The following is a 16,994-nucleotide window of genomic DNA, read 5'->3' as shown; positions in this document are numbered from 1 at the left end:
GATTTGCTTATATTTTTTATATTCTTTTCATATATTATTATATTACTTCTATTTATATATTTACTAATATACTTTTTATCCTCATAGTATGTATCACTACCTATGATAACTTGCACAAAACAGTTTATTAGACTCATGTACTGTACCTGCGGTGAGTGAGGAAGCTGCCATTGGCGTGGCCTGAGCCGTCACACCCTGGAGTGGGGCAGGTCGGGCCCTCTGTCTTAAAGGACTTCCAGGAGAAAGGTGTGCCGTTCATCAGGCCCTCCTTCTGTCTGCGTGCTGCCAGCGGACACCCATAGGCACTGCGATGAGTGGCGTACTTCCCACTGATATGACCCAGACTATCACAGCCAGGAACTGGGCACCTGAACAAAGATATTTACACTAATGAATACCTCAGAAATCAAACATCATGAACTGCATGGTGCATCTAACATTAACACAGAGAGATTTTGGTAAGGTTTTGTCTGATGTCCCCTTCCCCCCTTTTGGTCAAAAACAAGTTAATGCTATAAACATACAATATACTACATACAGTCGAAAACGTGTATCTGCTTTGACTTTATTGAGGCTCAAAACATTATGGCTCAGTACCTTAAAATAACTATCATATAGAACCTCAGCAGTCTCAGATTGAATCACGCTCATGCACCATGGCATTGACGCTTGATAAAACGTAAGTGTTGAAGAGTACTGATGGTGTAACATTAAGATGATGTGATTGTTTTTCACTAAAGGGACTTACTTGATCAACTCTGAATCTTCCTTGTCGTCCTTGGTGGGGGTTGTTTTCACTCCTCCCTTCTTTGCACGAGGACAGCCAGACAAACTGTGAAAACCATGCTCAATGTTAATACCAGATTTGCATTTTGCTCTAACTGGATTTTGTCTGAATGGTGCTTGAAAGCTTCCTGCTGACAGCACACAGTATGGATGTGAATATTACATTATAGTATTAGAAACTAATGTAGCGTGGTATATTGCCTCTGATATTGAAAACGACATTTTCCACAAGGCTTCTCTGATTCTCTTCTGCGTAGACCGTTTGCGGTAGACTCTTGACAGACTAATAAAAGTGATGTACCTCCTGTGTGAAGCATAGTTTCCAGTGATGTGTCCTGATCCATCACAGCCTGGAGTGGGACATCTGGAGGTCAGAGAGTTTATAGGTCAATGCAGTCATAACAGCCTTATCTGATAGAGAAGCACTTAACTGAACAGTTCTGAATAATCATGATTATTCAGTGTTATTCTTTCTGAATGAAACTTTTTATATTAGTGTAGTTTAAGGGACGCCAGCGTTCTTTAGAGTGCACTTTTTGTAGAAGTACCAGTGACCAGAAACAGTGACAAGCATAACTGAGAAGTGTTGAGGTTGTTGTCAGTGCACAAGAAATGGTATTAATGCACAGTGCCTTCATTCTTAGATTGTATTAAAGAATTCAGTAGAAACAGCAGTTTACAGTACAGTTAAGCAGTAAAAGCAACGTGCAAGGACTCATTAGAGGGAAGATCAGCATAGACATACTTGAGTTCACCAGTGTGGGCAGCCATGAGGGTCCGAAGACTTTTATCAGCAAGAGGACACCCAGAGAGACTGGAAGAATAATGCAGAGCAGAAGAAGAAAGACAAGACAAAAGAGAAATTGTGTAAGATAGAAAAGGAAGATTTGGTATAATTCTGGGAGTATGATTAGGTTTGCTTCTGCTCTTCAACGAATGGGAGTATGATTAGGTTTGCTTCTGCTCTTCAACGAATGGTCATAACCGATGTTGCTGTTTTGTATAGTATTATTGTATAAGTAGTAATAGCCAGAGTAAACAGAAAATGCATGCTATTGATGCATTTATTTATGTTGCTCACATGTGCCACAGACAGAGATGGGAAAGGTTTAGTACAGTGTTAGGGTGAGAGAGAAAGGCATGCTTTCCTGAGAATAGACATAGGATTAGTAAGCACCAGAGCTACCATATAGTTTGGGTTATACCTGCGATGAGATGCATAGTTTCCTGTTATATGACCACTGCCATCACATCCTGGGGTGGGACATCTAGACAAAGTTAAACATGGTGTTATGGTTCAGTAGAAGTTAACGATTTCAGTCCCATCCCATTCTATGTTACTTTTATTTTGCTGACTGTAAAGAGGACACTTACAGCAGGAGCTCTTTCTTGTTGTCCTTGGATGGGAGCTTAACCTTAAAGCTGGAAGTGGTGACCTCACCAGGGTACTTCCTGTCCTCCAGACCCTCTTGTGTTACATCATCATCCTCTCCATCAGAAGAAGCATAAGACTGTGTGGCGTAATCCACCTGCAAGTCAAAACATGGGTCACAATGAATAAATTAGATAAAACTTAAAGTTGGTTCAGTAGGACCAACTCGCTATAAAGTTCAGAGTATTTGACTATTATAATTTGTACTACTGACTACTACTGACATCTATTATTATTAGTAGTTAATAGTAAATGGAAGAACAATAACCTCCTCAGGCTCCTCCTCCTTCTGTCGGGTGGTCTTGGTGTAGTCTATTGGCCCCTCCCACTCTTCTATTTTGTAGGCGTGGCCTGAGTGAGGTGAGGTGACTCCATGCTGTTGTGAGGAAGATGACGATGAGGAAGAAGGGTCAGGTGACCTCACACCCTCTCTTTTGGGTTTCTTCATGCTGAGGTCCAAGGTGCCATTCTCATCAACCTCAATATCCAAATCCTGTGGAAAATTCAACCAATGTAAATGAAATCTATGAAAATGGCCAAATTTGACAGTATCTTAGAGGACCACAGTGTACTCCAGTTTATGCACTGCTAGTTCCAACTATTGTGGGAGTTGAGGTGTGGCTCCATACTTTGCTGGTCTGTTCCTGATGTTTGGTGCTGAGGTTCTCTGGCCTTTCCCAGCAGCGTGTGGACAAGTTAAGGATGGCAGTGGCAGCCATGTGTGCAGCCTCGGCATCATGGGTATAATCATATCCGCTGGACGTGGAGGAAGAGCTGCTCTTGGTGTAGCCTCCAGATAAGTTCTGGTTCGGGGAGGAAGCTTCAGGGAATTGTTTTGCTGTGAATCAATACAGTGACATGAATATACATAAAATCTACTGTGAATTAAAAAACTACTATGAAGGAACTACATTGTTAGATGCTATTGGATGTCATGACATTCTTCAGTGAAACTGGCTAAAGTGGTAAAGTAAACTTACATTTGAAGGCTTTAGGTGAGGTTTCACTGGCAGGCATCTTTGGGGCAAGCATGCGCTTCCCAAACACCTGCACATCAAAGCTTGCATAGTCAAAGGACACCTTGGAGTACTTCTCTAACTCCTTTGCCAGGTTGGCTCGTGGAGTGGCCGGTCCCACATTAGGCCTGTAGCTACCATACTGAGGAATCTCCAACTGCTTCACAAAACACATGGGTCTATAGAAGAGATGATAAAAACAATTTTTAACCAAAACACTTGAAAATCCCCCCTTTTCTTAATTCATTTTATGATCTACATCTTAAGATGGTACACAGAAGAGATCAATGTTGAGCAGGCAGCTTACCTGAGTACTCTGTCTGAATTAGAACCGCCAACAGCTTGCTCACTGACTGAAGCCTGGGTCTGAGATGGCTTCTCATAATTCTTTGAGTGTTTCCCTGCAGCAGCAATTGGGCAGCCAGATAAACTGAAAATAGAACAATTTGAATGTAAATAATACTGTTTATTAGGATTGTTGATGCATGTTGACCAACTATTCACTGATAATATTGACTGACAGACTGAGGAATAGTACCTGCGATGTGTGTTACGATTGCTGTTGACATGGCCTTGGCCATTGCACCCAGGTGTTGGACATTTCAGCACATTCTCGTGCATGGCCAAGACTAAGCAGATGACAAAATATGTCATGGTCAGTATGAAATCAATCTAACAGAAGAGGTACACAATAGATTCAACAATATAATAATAGGTATATTCATATTAGTAATACTTAATAGAGTGTGTATTTGTTACTGTACATACTTTCAGGTGGTACCCTGTCCTTATGTGGGCACCCAGAAAGGCTTCGATGGTGAGGGTACAGTCCAGTCACATGACCTGTCCCATCACATCCTGGTGTTGGACACTTTACTTCCTTCTTCTCTGATCTGGACCCTTCTATGATGAAAGTGGTGCAGGAAGGAAAGAGCAGAGCACAAACGTACATCAAGGTCTCTTGTTCAAAAGTACTATTTGAATAATTTAAAAGCAATGCTGTAGAAAGTAACAGTTTTAGCGCCATGACTTGAAAATGCTGAATGTGTTTCTGGAATGCTTCAGCAATTCACATAGCGCAACTAGAAGAAAGTTTGAGTCTTAGCTCAGAGTCGGCTATTGTGTGCCTCAATGCCTCTAGAGTTTTTCTCAAGGCCTCAATAGTGTGGTACAGTATGACAATAGTAGGATTTGAATTTGTATCCTTCAGGCGACTAGCACAAACCCTTATCCACAAAGCTACCCCTGGCCTTATCAGAGTAAGATATGTACATCTGGGAGTCCTGAAATCTTGCATGCTCTGTGCAATGTAGCAGTAATGGAGTACTTATAATGATGGGATTTTTACCAATTGTGCCAATTTCCATCCACTTGCTAACTGTTCCTTATCATACACTAGCTTCCAACCAGGAAAGGTAAAGGATAGCATGTGCTTCCTCCAAGACAGGGCAAGGCTCTGCATTGTTTCAAAGTGCAGCTCATGCTATGTCACAAGGCAGCTGAGCACACTTGGAGGAAAGCACTAAGTACTGTTGTATATAAAATATACATGAAATAAACACAAGGGAGACCTAGTATGAGTAATATGTAAACTTATTGAGAATTCACTGGGCTGGTGGACTATATGAACAGATGTTCACCTAAGACACACACACACACACACACACACACACACACACAGAGGCCTGGTGTGTATGCAGAAAACAGAAATTAATCTGTTTCATATTCTGTTTCATGAAAAACTCTTATAGGGTAATGTACATGCAAGCACTACAAACAAAAAAAAAGAAATGTAGAACAAACATAAAATTTACTCATAATGTTGAGATGGTGTGTTTGAAAGTGTCCGTTCTCGACGAAAATCCAGTCACAGTGACACAGATAAGGTCAGGTTATTGTTAAAAAGTGAAACAAAACAAAATATATTTTGGAGCCAAGCTGCACCTGCAAGATAAGGGTTAACATACGTAATGGTGTTCTGGGACAGCTAACTCTAAACATAGTGGTGTCTGGGTCATCCTGACCCTAAGAAAACCGTATAAATAGAAGAGCTTCAGCTCTGGTTTTTGAGATCGCATTTTGGGACGTCTCAAACTGTGGGGATCTCGTGTGGTGGAACGGAACGAATAAACCTGGACCCTTTTCTTCAGCATACAGATGCTAACAACTGGCTAGCACTGTTCTGATTGACAGTTGAACAAGTAATGTCATCCTTTGACTTGGAGAGAATGGCCAATTTTTGAACTCCCAGCCATGGATAAAGACCATGATGTGTGCTGACTGTACCTTTACCATAGTATCCCCTGCGTGGTGTGTTTTCAGCCATCTTGCTGCTCCTCTCATCTGCACTGTGGTAGCTCTGCTGCTCAGGAGAGCGACTCTCCTCAGAACTGCGTGCTGTCTGCTCAGCCTTCAGTGCGATGGCCTGCTCTAGCAGCCCCAGATTTCCCCGTGTCATGTCATATGTCTCAGACTCATCCGTCACTTCTGACCTGTGAGACACGCTGTCCATTTCCTCATCTTCTGCTTCATCTACCTCTTCTTCCCCTTCATCCTCACCATCATCCTCTTCTTCCTCCTCAACCTCTTCCTCATCGTCAGATTGCAACTCTATGACCACTGTGGGTGAGGGTTTGTTAGATGCATCTTCTCGCTCCTCTTCATATTCTTCCTCTTCTTCCTCATCCTCACTTAAATGAGTGTCTGGTTTCTCACCACTATTCATCATGGCATCTGGTTCTGATACCTGAGCTGAGAAGTTGGTGGCTACAGTGCTGGGAGAGGGTCTGGGCTCTACCTGTTCCTGCTCCTCTTCCTCCTCCTCCTCCTCCTCCTCCTCTTCCATTTCATCAATATCATCTTCCTGATCGTTCAATTTCTCATCGGTTTCTTTGGCCTGGACTTTGTTGAAGTCTCCACTGAAGTACTGGTGGTCTGAATTGTTCTTCTGACTTGAGCACTGGGTCTCATGTTCCTCATCATTTTCTTCTTCTTCCTCACCATCTTCTTCTGATATCTGCTCAGGGTCATCAGTGGCTTTTAGCTGCTGAGTCATTCTTTCTTCTTCTGTCATCTCTTCTGCTCCATCTCCCTCCTCCTCTTCTCCGGCCTGGATCTCTGCAGCAACTTGAAGGCCCTCATCGCTTTCAGTCTCCACAGTCACTTGTTGGATGGGAGTCGCTTCAGGCTCAAGGTGTTCTTTTTTAGACTCCTCTTCAGGTGCTGGAATAGAAATGTCTTTGACTTCTGTGTTTTTATCTTCAGGTTCCTCTTGTGAAATGACTTCTGTAGAAACAAGTGTGTGATTAGATATATGAAGACTGAGGGAATTATAATCACATTATGATTAAATAACTGGCAAAACCTAATGATCGTATTTCCTACCTGGCAATGGCAGGTCTGATGTATGATCCTTCTTCTTAGGCTCTTCCTCTTTCTCTGCTGTGTCTTCGTCAGACTCTACTGCTTCATCCTTTGGTTCAGTTTCACTGTTTGTATCACTGTCTGCATTGAACCCATCATCCATTGCCAGCTTCAGGGGATTCGGCCTCTTCTTAGAGACTGACTGGTTCTCTTCTGCTTCCTGGAGTTTCCTTTTTTTTGCTAATGGGCAACCCAATACACTATAGGATGAACAGAAAAACAACAACAGTCATTAGTATGAAAGTCGATTGTATCAACTTAATTTGACATTGTCAAAGGCTTAACATTTCATTTAATGGTACCTTCTGTGTCGAGCATATTTTCCACTGACATGACCCAAACCATCACATCCTGGAGTCGGACAACTAAAGGTATAGAAAAATGTAATTGTTTGTTTAATGATAATATGCATTCAGTATTTTTAATCTATATAAAATTGGTATAGAATAACATGAAACTTGCAAGTTATAAAAAGAAGAACCAACACACCTGTATTCTTGTCCCACTAGCTCAAGAGGAACTAAAAAAGAGAAAACAGAAAAGACATTCCTCATATTTTATTACTAAAAACATTAGCACATATATCACATCACATGCATATATCATGGGTTTCACATAAATAGGCCAGACAGATCGAAGATATGTCTTTGGTTTCCAGCATCACGTTACATATAGTGAACTAGCCTCACCTCTGATGCCTTTGGAGCGGGTCCGTGTCCTTTTCTCCTCTGTGTCTTGGCTCATCTAGAGTACATGAAAATACAAACATTTGCACTTAATTCCTCAGCTTATTATCATTTTTTGCTCTAATTTCACTGTCTCATTCTCTGTGTCATTTGTTATTACTTCTACATTTAGAACAAAATTTCTTATGACAGGATCTCTATTTTTTCCTCCTTCAGTGAAATATCTCATGTTCGCTGAGCAGTGAGATGCTAAAGTAACTAGAGTGGCTCGTTGTATCCTTTAAACTCAGTGAAACAGCAAAAATCAATAATACACTTCCAATGAGTTCCTTTGAGATGCATAACATGACCTAGCAAGAGGATGTGGGAGAGAAAATATAAGAAAGAAATACTCAGGGCACAAGGAAAGCAATGATTTGGAAGAAAAAAGAGCAAAATTGAATAATAATAATTTGAAATGGAGAGAACAGTGCAAAGCCATTATGGGTTAGAAAATATCAGATTACAATGAAGTTGTAGCACTTAATACTGAAGGGGTAAGAAGAAGAATAACTCAAGGTTATTCACTGCATGATAGCTCTCATTATAGGAAATGAAAAGGAAGCAGTTCTATACTGGGGGTATAAACAGAACATCCACACCCACATACTCATAATGAAAACGTATCTATATCTCACTTTGATTCTTTTGCTCCTCTTGCTCGCCCAGCTGCTGATCCGATCCCCTTTTGTCCACCTCTGACTCAGCAGCTGCCCGTGGAACTCATTCTCTACAGGACGAGCAGAGGAAAGATATTGTGGCACATTGAATAGTATTTACCATTCATAAATAGTATTCAACCAAGTATAATGTACAGTATGTTTTATATAGCAAAATATATACAGAACAGTCTTTTATATTATTTTATAAATATTATATATAATATTTGACAATCAAATGTAGCATGTAAAACTGATGATTAGTAGACTTGTAGACTTGTTTTGTTTTTTTGCCTAATGTGTTGCATTAGACCTGGCTATAAATGTATAAAATGTGATGTAAACTATTTGTTGCTATGTTGCTATTTACAGCCAGCTGAGCAGTGCCATGCCACAAACTAATGACAGCACAATCATAAACACATCTTTACAAAACAGCAGGTGAAACAATCAATCACAGCTTATCGTTCAAACCAATATGCAAAAGTAGGAAAAACTTTGGCAAATATTTTTGAATGGTCAACTTCTATGAGTTTCTTCAGTAAGCACGAGTCAGTGTGTATGTGTGTGTGTGCATTTGTGACTAGAGGCAACTATTTTCCTTTCCGCTCCTTGGATAGCCCCTGAAAGGCTGCATGATTTGTCTATTCAACATCTAGCACTACAGTTCCAGTACATTTTGGGGATCTTGATTGTTGGGTTCAGCAAAAAGGAAGACTCTGAGAACTGAAATTGGAACTGCTGGACAATGAATGTTGTCAAAATAACATAAATAAAACCCACGTATCCCAAGTATCAACAAAAAAATTGTGAATACAAAGTTGAGATTTTTGCATGTTTGTTTTCAACTATGAATGCAGTTTTTTTGGGGGGGTTGTTGTTCTTAAGCACAAATCATATTAACGTTTGAATAATAGCAATGGGTAACAGTAAACTTATAGGAAAGATAACGTTAAACAACAGCAGAAAGTTTGGGACATTTTTAAACAGATGTACTAATATAAGAAGCATTTTATTCATTTATTGTATGATGAACCCCATTCAATATTTATGAATTACTTTTACTCCTAAAACAATCTCAAAATTAGAACTAAACTCAAGATGTCTGAGATTATGCAACAATAGAACAATTACGGACACTGTCATTTATGTGTGTGATGACTTCATATTTATTTTATATATCACACACTTTAGCTGGGTCTCAGATTGCATAGGCTACTATGACCTAGTCTACTTCTTAATATTATGTTGGAAAGTAATTGTTAAACATGCATGCTATGCAACAGATATTTCTCAGAGTGTGGTGTGAAAAATGTCTCAGTGTTTTCTACTAAGTTACATTTGTGCGTATTTCTCAGTGGGAACACACTCGACAGTTATGCATCATTTAAAAATCGTCTATATTAAACTAGTACATTAGAGCCACCGTTCAGGACTCTTCCGGGTTGTTACTGGGGTGGGCGTGGCCTCTGCGGGTGGTGGAACATGTAGTGCACGCGCACTCCTGAATGGAGCTGGTTCTGTGTGTTGTGAATGAACAGCTCTGCGAGCGCGAGCCAGCTGTTCCATTCGGCCATTATTACGTAGCACTCCGATTTGGTTTCTGCTGGCACCTGGTGCTCTCATGAAGGAGGGTGGGGGGTGTCCCCAGAGAAATTTGCCTCCATTACACACACACACACACACACACACACACACACACACTGTTTGTCCTTTAAACTTTTTGAATTATTTCTCACGGCTCATAAGAGTCTCCAAGTGGGATATGTTATGTGCCTATGAGTTACAAAAAACATTTACACGCGATTATCCATAAGACACAAAAGCTTCATACAACTACAGGCCACTTCCGGTTCAGTTAAATGCACTAGACAAAACTACTGAGCAATAATTCGGTGTTTTTATTATTTATTTATTATTTATTATTATTTTTGTCATGTCGTAGTCTGACAAAGAAATGTAAAAGCTGGCAATATGATGCACATGCACAGACTTGCAAAAATGGTTCACGAGCTTGTGTTCTACAGCAAAAAAACAAACAAACCATAGTATCATAAGATAATAAACTAAAATGGTACGCCTTCAATAGAGTAGGCTAATGGACGCAGCCCACGCCTTTGAATTACTTCCATCATCCGAGCAGGAAAAAAACAAAACACAAAAAAAAAAAAAAAAAAAAAAAAAAAAAAGGTCCATTAGGCCTACACCAAGCCTACATGATAGAGATAAGCAAGTATCCTAATTGAAACACGAACCTGGTCATAACTACTTTATAAACACACAGCCACAAAGAGCATTTAGTAACACACCCATGTTCATGATGCAGGCTGTCAACAGCGAAATATGTTTATTTACAAGCGCTAGATAGGCTATAAATAAGAGCGAGGAGCTCTAAGGAAAATCAAGATCTATTATATAATTCAGAATACAATACAGCTCTAACAACTGGGAATAATAACTAAAAAAAAAAATAATAAAACACATCATGTAAACGTTCTGAGTGGTAAAATGCCCTTAAGTCGGTTAAGTTCTGGCAGAATGCAAAAACAACTGGAAATCACTCTAAACTTCGTTATTCGTCGTTCTCCTGCATTTCTATATTGTTACATAAATCACACTAAAGATATATTACTAAGTCCGTCGACGCTGAACAAACTTCACCTGGTTGTGTTGTCAGAGATGCCTTCAACTTTAAACTAGCATTGCTCACGTCATGGACAAATTCACTGACAGTAGCCTATTTCAGGCCCGTTTCTCTGAAAGTAGCACACAACAAACCAACAATCTGGCTTCTCCGACACATAATAACCACACACGAGTAACATATCCTATCTAATTACACCTTTTGCATCCTATCTAATTAGCCTACACCTTTTATATGTAGGCTATATAGCCCATAGAAAGTTGGTATTATAGTATATCCCGGTATTTTCTATTTAGCCCAAATATATTACTGTACTCCAGCCTCCTCCTTAAAAAAAATAAAATGAGGAATGAAACCGAGGCAAGAGAAAACCAGGTCGAAACATGTCTCTTTAAAAGATTACAGAGCCGGCGTCCATTAGACGACAACAACCGAGCGCGACGGATAGGCAGCAGATTAACCGACTGAAAACGCAACCATTTTTGCAACCAGCATCAATAAACCGCATCGTGCTAGGACATTACCCTAAGCTTGGCTCTGCTTCCGACGATGAGATACAAGCGGCCTTTTGCTCTTTGTAGCTGTAACTTCAGTGCTGTTCCGCTTCGCCTTTTCATAGAAGCCTTGACCGTTAGAAACCGTAAATAATCCGACCAGGACGCGTGCGAAACCTCTTCATATTAGGATTTTAGTCGTGTATATCCAATTTTGACGTTTGAATATTATCCCATAGGCGTCAAAACATTTCTATTTAACGTTTGACGGCGAGAATAATATGAACTTACCTTTAGCTCACAGGCCCATTGTTCACCCCTCCTCTACCCAATGCTGTGACATCATCATAGTAAAATGTACAATACAGGAGGGGGTGGGCTCTATCATACACCCCCCCCCCCAATAAACACACACACACAGACACACACACACGCGTATACACACAAACCTTAAACATATACACATCTCATATAAACTCATCTCTCTGACCTGATCTAAAAGGTAAAAAGGACGCACGCGACATTTCCACATTACGATCTGATCCACAATGATACAAATAATCATACACACATCATTCTCCCATGTTTACAGAGCCACGATTATAAAGCATTGTGCACTTGGTCATATTTTTAATAGTGAGCTGGCCTATTTTTGTAAAGTTCAGCACTCTAGACAGCTCAAGCTTATTTCAGCACCTTGGACAGGAGCTCTTTCACACAGCAGCTTCCTCCGAAGCACAAAGCATCATTACAACCGAGACTGAACTATTTTCCCTCTAATGGTGCACAGAGAATAGGAATATTACACTACACTGGACGACTGTTCACTCCAGACAGGGGGAAAAAAAAGTTATTTCTTTTCCATCAGCGATAATCATTTTTAACCAAATTAAAGACAGATGATTAGACGCACTACCGCCGTGTTGAATGTATATAATTTTGAGAAGAATTTCTTTTGAGAAGAATTTACGACCTTTAAAAAAAGATGATCAGGGACACGGACTGGAACTACTTTATCATGCGCAGTGATACATTTGATTTACAGTAGGCCTCGATTCAGCAACACGAACTATGTGAAATAGATCACAGCGACAGGGAAGTACACTGCAATATATTTTTGCAAAATGTCATTTAATGTTTGTTAGTTGAATATATTATGATGCCCTTTGATGCTTGTACGTTGTACTCTATAATTAGACCTACTAGTTCCTGTTTTGCATGGTATAATAAAAGATACCCGTATTATCTCTCTAAAAGGACTGCATGCTTCCGGGTGTGAGCATATTCTGACTTCACATTAGAGGGTCAAAAAGGAGTAAAAGAAAATTAAAACAGAGAATGAAACCACAAGAAAATGTCCAAAAATGTAATGCAGATATTACTGCACACTTAAGAGTGTTTATATGGGATATAAATCTGTTGGATGCGAACTGAGTTACAACAACTTTATAAAAATAGATTTAAAAAAAGTTTTAGGGGAAAGTATCGGTCTTGTGACCAAAAAGAAAAAAAACCCTCTTCAGCATGTTTCTGCATATTTAATCAGGGCAAAGTTCTTCGGTTACCAGCTGGAACTTTGTTGAACCCGGTCTCATCCTAAACCTTGCTACAGATGGACAGCCGTGTTTGCTCCAGCATACAATTAACTTCGCGGTCTGTTTTTCAGGGCCAGGCACCGTGTATAAATATTACATACGTGCCAGCTGAGCGAATAAGGAGCCCATAGCCCTGCACCCCCCCCCCCCCACACACACACACCATGGACATGGACAGATGGACTGATATAAGTCCCTCCCTCATACAAACTTTTTAACGGGTCTATACAGCAGTGTCCTGAAGTCCCCACAGAGTTGAGACACAAAATCCCTTCTGGGAACAAAAGTTCCCTTTGTTTGTGAACTGTCTGGACGGCCATATGTGTTGTGAAAGTTTTATGAAACTAAGATTCTGTCCTGCAGCATACAGATGAAGATAACTGAATATATATATGAAACATAAATATTTATAGGCAGGGTATCTTTAAAAATGTCACTACGACGCTATAAACTATTATAATATCAATCTATTGTTTACACTGTTGATGTGGCTCACCATAAGAAAACCATAATGGCATAACCAGACACTTTTATTTCCAAAAACATCAGTCTATTTTGACGTAGCAAGCTAGTTTACGTATATATTTTTTTTCAAATTATTATTGTTAGTACTTCTGTGTAGTGTTTAAGGAATCACACAATGACCACACAGTCCAAAACATTTCTGTCAAATCACACCAAAGCATTGTTAAATACCCGGAAGCGCATGGGTTAGAGTAAACGCAGAAGTAAAACAAAATTAAATAAAAATAACAGTCTACTCACCGAGAAATGTTTTACACAGCTTCATCTTGGCTGTGATTCGGCTGCTCCTCACACTCTCGCAGCTTTCAAACTCATTCAACTTTGCTTCCAGAGACAAAGTATAACTTGGAGAAAAACTTGCCGGAGTGGGACAGACTTCTTCGTGCCAACCAATCAGATCCTGCCTGCGTCATCGGTGTCCTAGAGGAGAGCCAATCAGAATGATCCTGAGCTCGAGAGCTTCTCAAACAAGCAAACAAAGACCATTGAAAGTGAAAACAAAAGAGTGCAGACTGGCTCTGTTCAAAAGCAGATATACGGCAAAGGGGAACCACTTCTCTATTCATCTGTCCCAACTCACACCGAATAGTTGTAGAGAAAACTTTTGTGTAAAGTTTCACCAGTGTTCTTTATTCAGTTTCCAGAAGAGTATAGGCCTACCTTTCATCATCATCATCATCATCATCATCATCATAAAAACAACAACAACAACAACAACAACAACAATAATAATAATAATAATAATAATAATAATAATAATAATAATAATAATAATAAATAACAAACTATGATTACTTATGATGAATAGAAACAGCTTTCATATTAAAATTTTTTAAAACTTAAAATTTTAATTTGAACTGGTATACAGAATATACAGTTCCCTTTCAAAAATATTGGAACAGAAAGGCCAATTGTTTATTTATTTATTTTTATTTTTTCTTATATTGCGGAAAGCTGTGAAGAAAAACCCCAAAACAACAGACTTCCACAGGGCAGGGGTGAAGGTATCACTATCCACCATTCCAAGAAGACTTTGAGAGCAAAAATATAGAGGCCATACCACAAGATGCAAACCATGCATCAGCAGTAAGAATTGGAAAGCCAAATTGGAATTCGCAAAGAAATACAGAGATGAGACACAAAAGTTCTGATATCAAGATTAACCTCTACCAAACTGATGGAAAGGCCAAAGTGGGGAGAAACAAAGTGTCTGCACATGATCCAAAACATGCAAGCTCATCGGTCAAGCATGGTGAAGGTAGTGTCATGGTTTGGCCTTGTGTGACTACTTCTGGAACAGGCTCACTAATCTTTATTGATGATGTAACTCATGATGGTAGCAGCAGAATTAATTCAGAAGTCTACAGAAACATTCTGTGTGCCAATTTACAGTCTAATTAGGAAGAAATTCATCATGTAGTAAGACAATGAGCCAAAACACAATGCCAACTCAACAAAAGACTTTATCAGGGGAAAAAGTGGAAGGTTTTAGAGTGGCCAAGACAATCACCAGACCTTAACCCAATTGAGCACGCATTTCACCTCCTGAAGAGAGACTGAAGGGAGAAACCCCACCCAAAACAAACAACAACTGAAAGAGACTGGGGAAAAGCCAGGAAAAGCATCACAAAAGAAGAATCCAATTTGGTTATGTCACTGAGTCACAGGCTTGATGCAGTTACTGCAAGCAAGGGATTTGCAACCAAACATTCAGTGTTATTTACTTTCATTTACTTTATGTCTATCTGTTCCAATACTTTTGCTCACCTAAAACCTGGGTGGTCTGCCACCAAAGGTGAAATGTTCTAAGTTGTTCAATCCATCCACAAATGAAAGCTGAGGTTCTGAGCTCAAACCCACGTGTAGAGCAAAAACAGAAGAATTGGCCTTGCTGTTCCAATACTTTCAGATGGGACTGTACTTTATGTCAATATAAGTTGATTTACATACTGAAACTAAAATATTGTACATAAGTATATTTGTATATATACAATGTATATATGTATGTATATATTTGTACATACATACATACATACATATATATACACACACAAATATATGTACATACATACACACACACACACACACACACACACACATATATATATATATATATATACATCTTATGATCCATGTTAGATCAAATCCACTGCACTGTAAAACCGGATAAGTTCATTTAACTCAAAAAATTTGAGGAAACTAATTACCTCAAAATTTTTAAGTTGATAAATCAATTTCTTTAAGCCAAATACACTTAAATATAACAAAAATTAATTTTTAATTACAAAGTTTGAGTTAAATTGTTGTTATATTTAAGTGTATTTAGCTTAAAGAAATTGATTTATCAACTTAAAAATTTTGAGGTAATTAGTTTCCTCAAATTTTTTGAGTTAAATGAACTTATCCGGTTTTACAGTGCAGTGGATTTGATCTAACATGGATCATAAGATGTTGCACAAACTCGTAGAGTCTGTGTCAGCTCGAGTGCACACTGTCATTAAAGCAGGGCTCACACCTTATAAGTACTAAGAAATTCTTAAATTCATGTAAAATTTGCGTTTATTCATGTCTACATACAACTTTTTATAGTAGTTTGAAAACTGGTTAAAAAAACTGTGATGGATTATTCATTTATATACTCATGCGTATGTAGCACTACATAAACCGTGAACATCAAACTAACACAAAGGAACTGCATTTTACTCTTACTCTACTGCAAATGATCACAATCACACAGGTTAATAATAAAAAAAGTAGAAGTGGACAACATTTCTCCTTTTCTGTCATGATAGTCCTCACTTCAAAAGATGTCTTGATCAGCCAGTTAATCAACCAATCAAGCATTCAACAAGATTTCCATTGAAAGCAATATTACTGGATATTCAGTCACTCTCTTTTTCTCACAGTCTTAATCTGTGCTCTCTCTCTCCCTCCCTCCATTAGCCCAGTGCAGAGGCATATGTGCTGAGGTACTGAGGTATCCCCAGTCCATGAGCTAAACTCTCAGCTCCCCATGACAGATGGCCCTGCTGATAATGATGCCAGCATACCCCCCTTCCTGCTGTTGCCATAGTGAGAGAGGGGTGGAGGGGGACTGAAGCATGGAAAGAGCCAGGGGGCGCTTATTAAGGCATCCACACTTAGTGGACACCAGGCCTGCAAAAAGTCTACAAAGCTTTCAGAGCCTGGTTTAAAAAAGAGTTTTGGAAATGAAGGTGTGAGGGTGTGGGTCTGCGTACAGCTGCCCTTTTCAGACTCCTTTGTTTCTACACATGTAACTGCAGAGATGAAGAATTAGCTCCATGCAGCAGAGACACAAACAAAACATGTCTCTAATGAAGAGTAATATGTCCATGCTCAAATTTTAAAATTGACTATATGTTTCCAAAAAGTTTCTAAAGTAATCAGATAAATCAACAGGCTAGTTATTTTATTAGTTTAGTATAAATAAGAGCAATTTCATTTGATGCATCAAACAGCATGAATGTTCAACAAATACACACTATTAAAATAGTTACACATTCAAATAGTGACAAGATTGTAACTCTTACTCTAGCGAAGCACATAAACGTGTGTGCATCTTATTTGCTTTTGTTATCAGACTCTCCAGTCACTGAACTCAAACTGAGCAGCTGGTGTTTTCTGATTTATTCTCAGACTTCATCACAGACTTCTGTGTACTTGCCACCTTTTCA

General features: G+C 39.2%; 1 protein-coding gene across 1 annotated transcript in view; it reads right to left on the bottom strand.

Annotated features, from left to right (window-relative positions):
- myt1a (myelin transcription factor 1a) overlaps positions 1–13,950 on the bottom strand; it is a 16,728-nt gene extending 2,778 nt beyond the window's left edge. The window contains exons 1-18 of the mRNA XM_053642872.1: positions 13,540–13,950; positions 8,021–8,112; positions 7,347–7,401; positions 7,147–7,177; positions 6,960–7,022; positions 6,619–6,857; positions 5,521–6,519; positions 4,003–4,137; positions 3,773–3,863; positions 3,542–3,664; positions 3,199–3,413; positions 2,848–3,056; positions 2,487–2,711; positions 2,161–2,315; positions 1,992–2,054; positions 1,088–1,150; positions 749–832; positions 147–368 (exon numbers count right to left, since the gene is read on the bottom strand). Of these exons, the coding sequence (XP_053498847.1) occupies positions 147–368; positions 749–832; positions 1,088–1,150; positions 1,992–2,054; positions 2,161–2,315; positions 2,487–2,711; positions 2,848–3,056; positions 3,199–3,413; positions 3,542–3,664; positions 3,773–3,863; positions 4,003–4,137; positions 5,521–6,519; positions 6,619–6,857; positions 6,960–7,022; positions 7,147–7,177; positions 7,347–7,401; positions 8,021–8,112; positions 13,540–13,564 (3,089 nt within the window). The 5' untranslated portion in view covers positions 13,565–13,950. The remainder of the gene's footprint in view (positions 1–146; positions 369–748; positions 833–1,087; positions 1,151–1,991; positions 2,055–2,160; positions 2,316–2,486; positions 2,712–2,847; positions 3,057–3,198; positions 3,414–3,541; positions 3,665–3,772; positions 3,864–4,002; positions 4,138–5,520; positions 6,520–6,618; positions 6,858–6,959; positions 7,023–7,146; positions 7,178–7,346; positions 7,402–8,020; positions 8,113–13,539) is intronic.
- Between the last annotated feature and the right edge of the window lie 3,044 nt (positions 13,951–16,994).

This window comes from Ictalurus furcatus, chromosome 15 (genome assembly GCF_023375685.1).
Source record: "Ictalurus furcatus strain D&B chromosome 15, Billie_1.0, whole genome shotgun sequence".
In the NCBI taxonomy this organism is placed as follows: Eukaryota; Metazoa; Chordata; class Actinopteri; order Siluriformes; family Ictaluridae; genus Ictalurus; species Ictalurus furcatus.
Note: the sequence above shows the minus strand (reverse complement) of the source record. Positions and strands in the feature narration are given on the sequence as shown.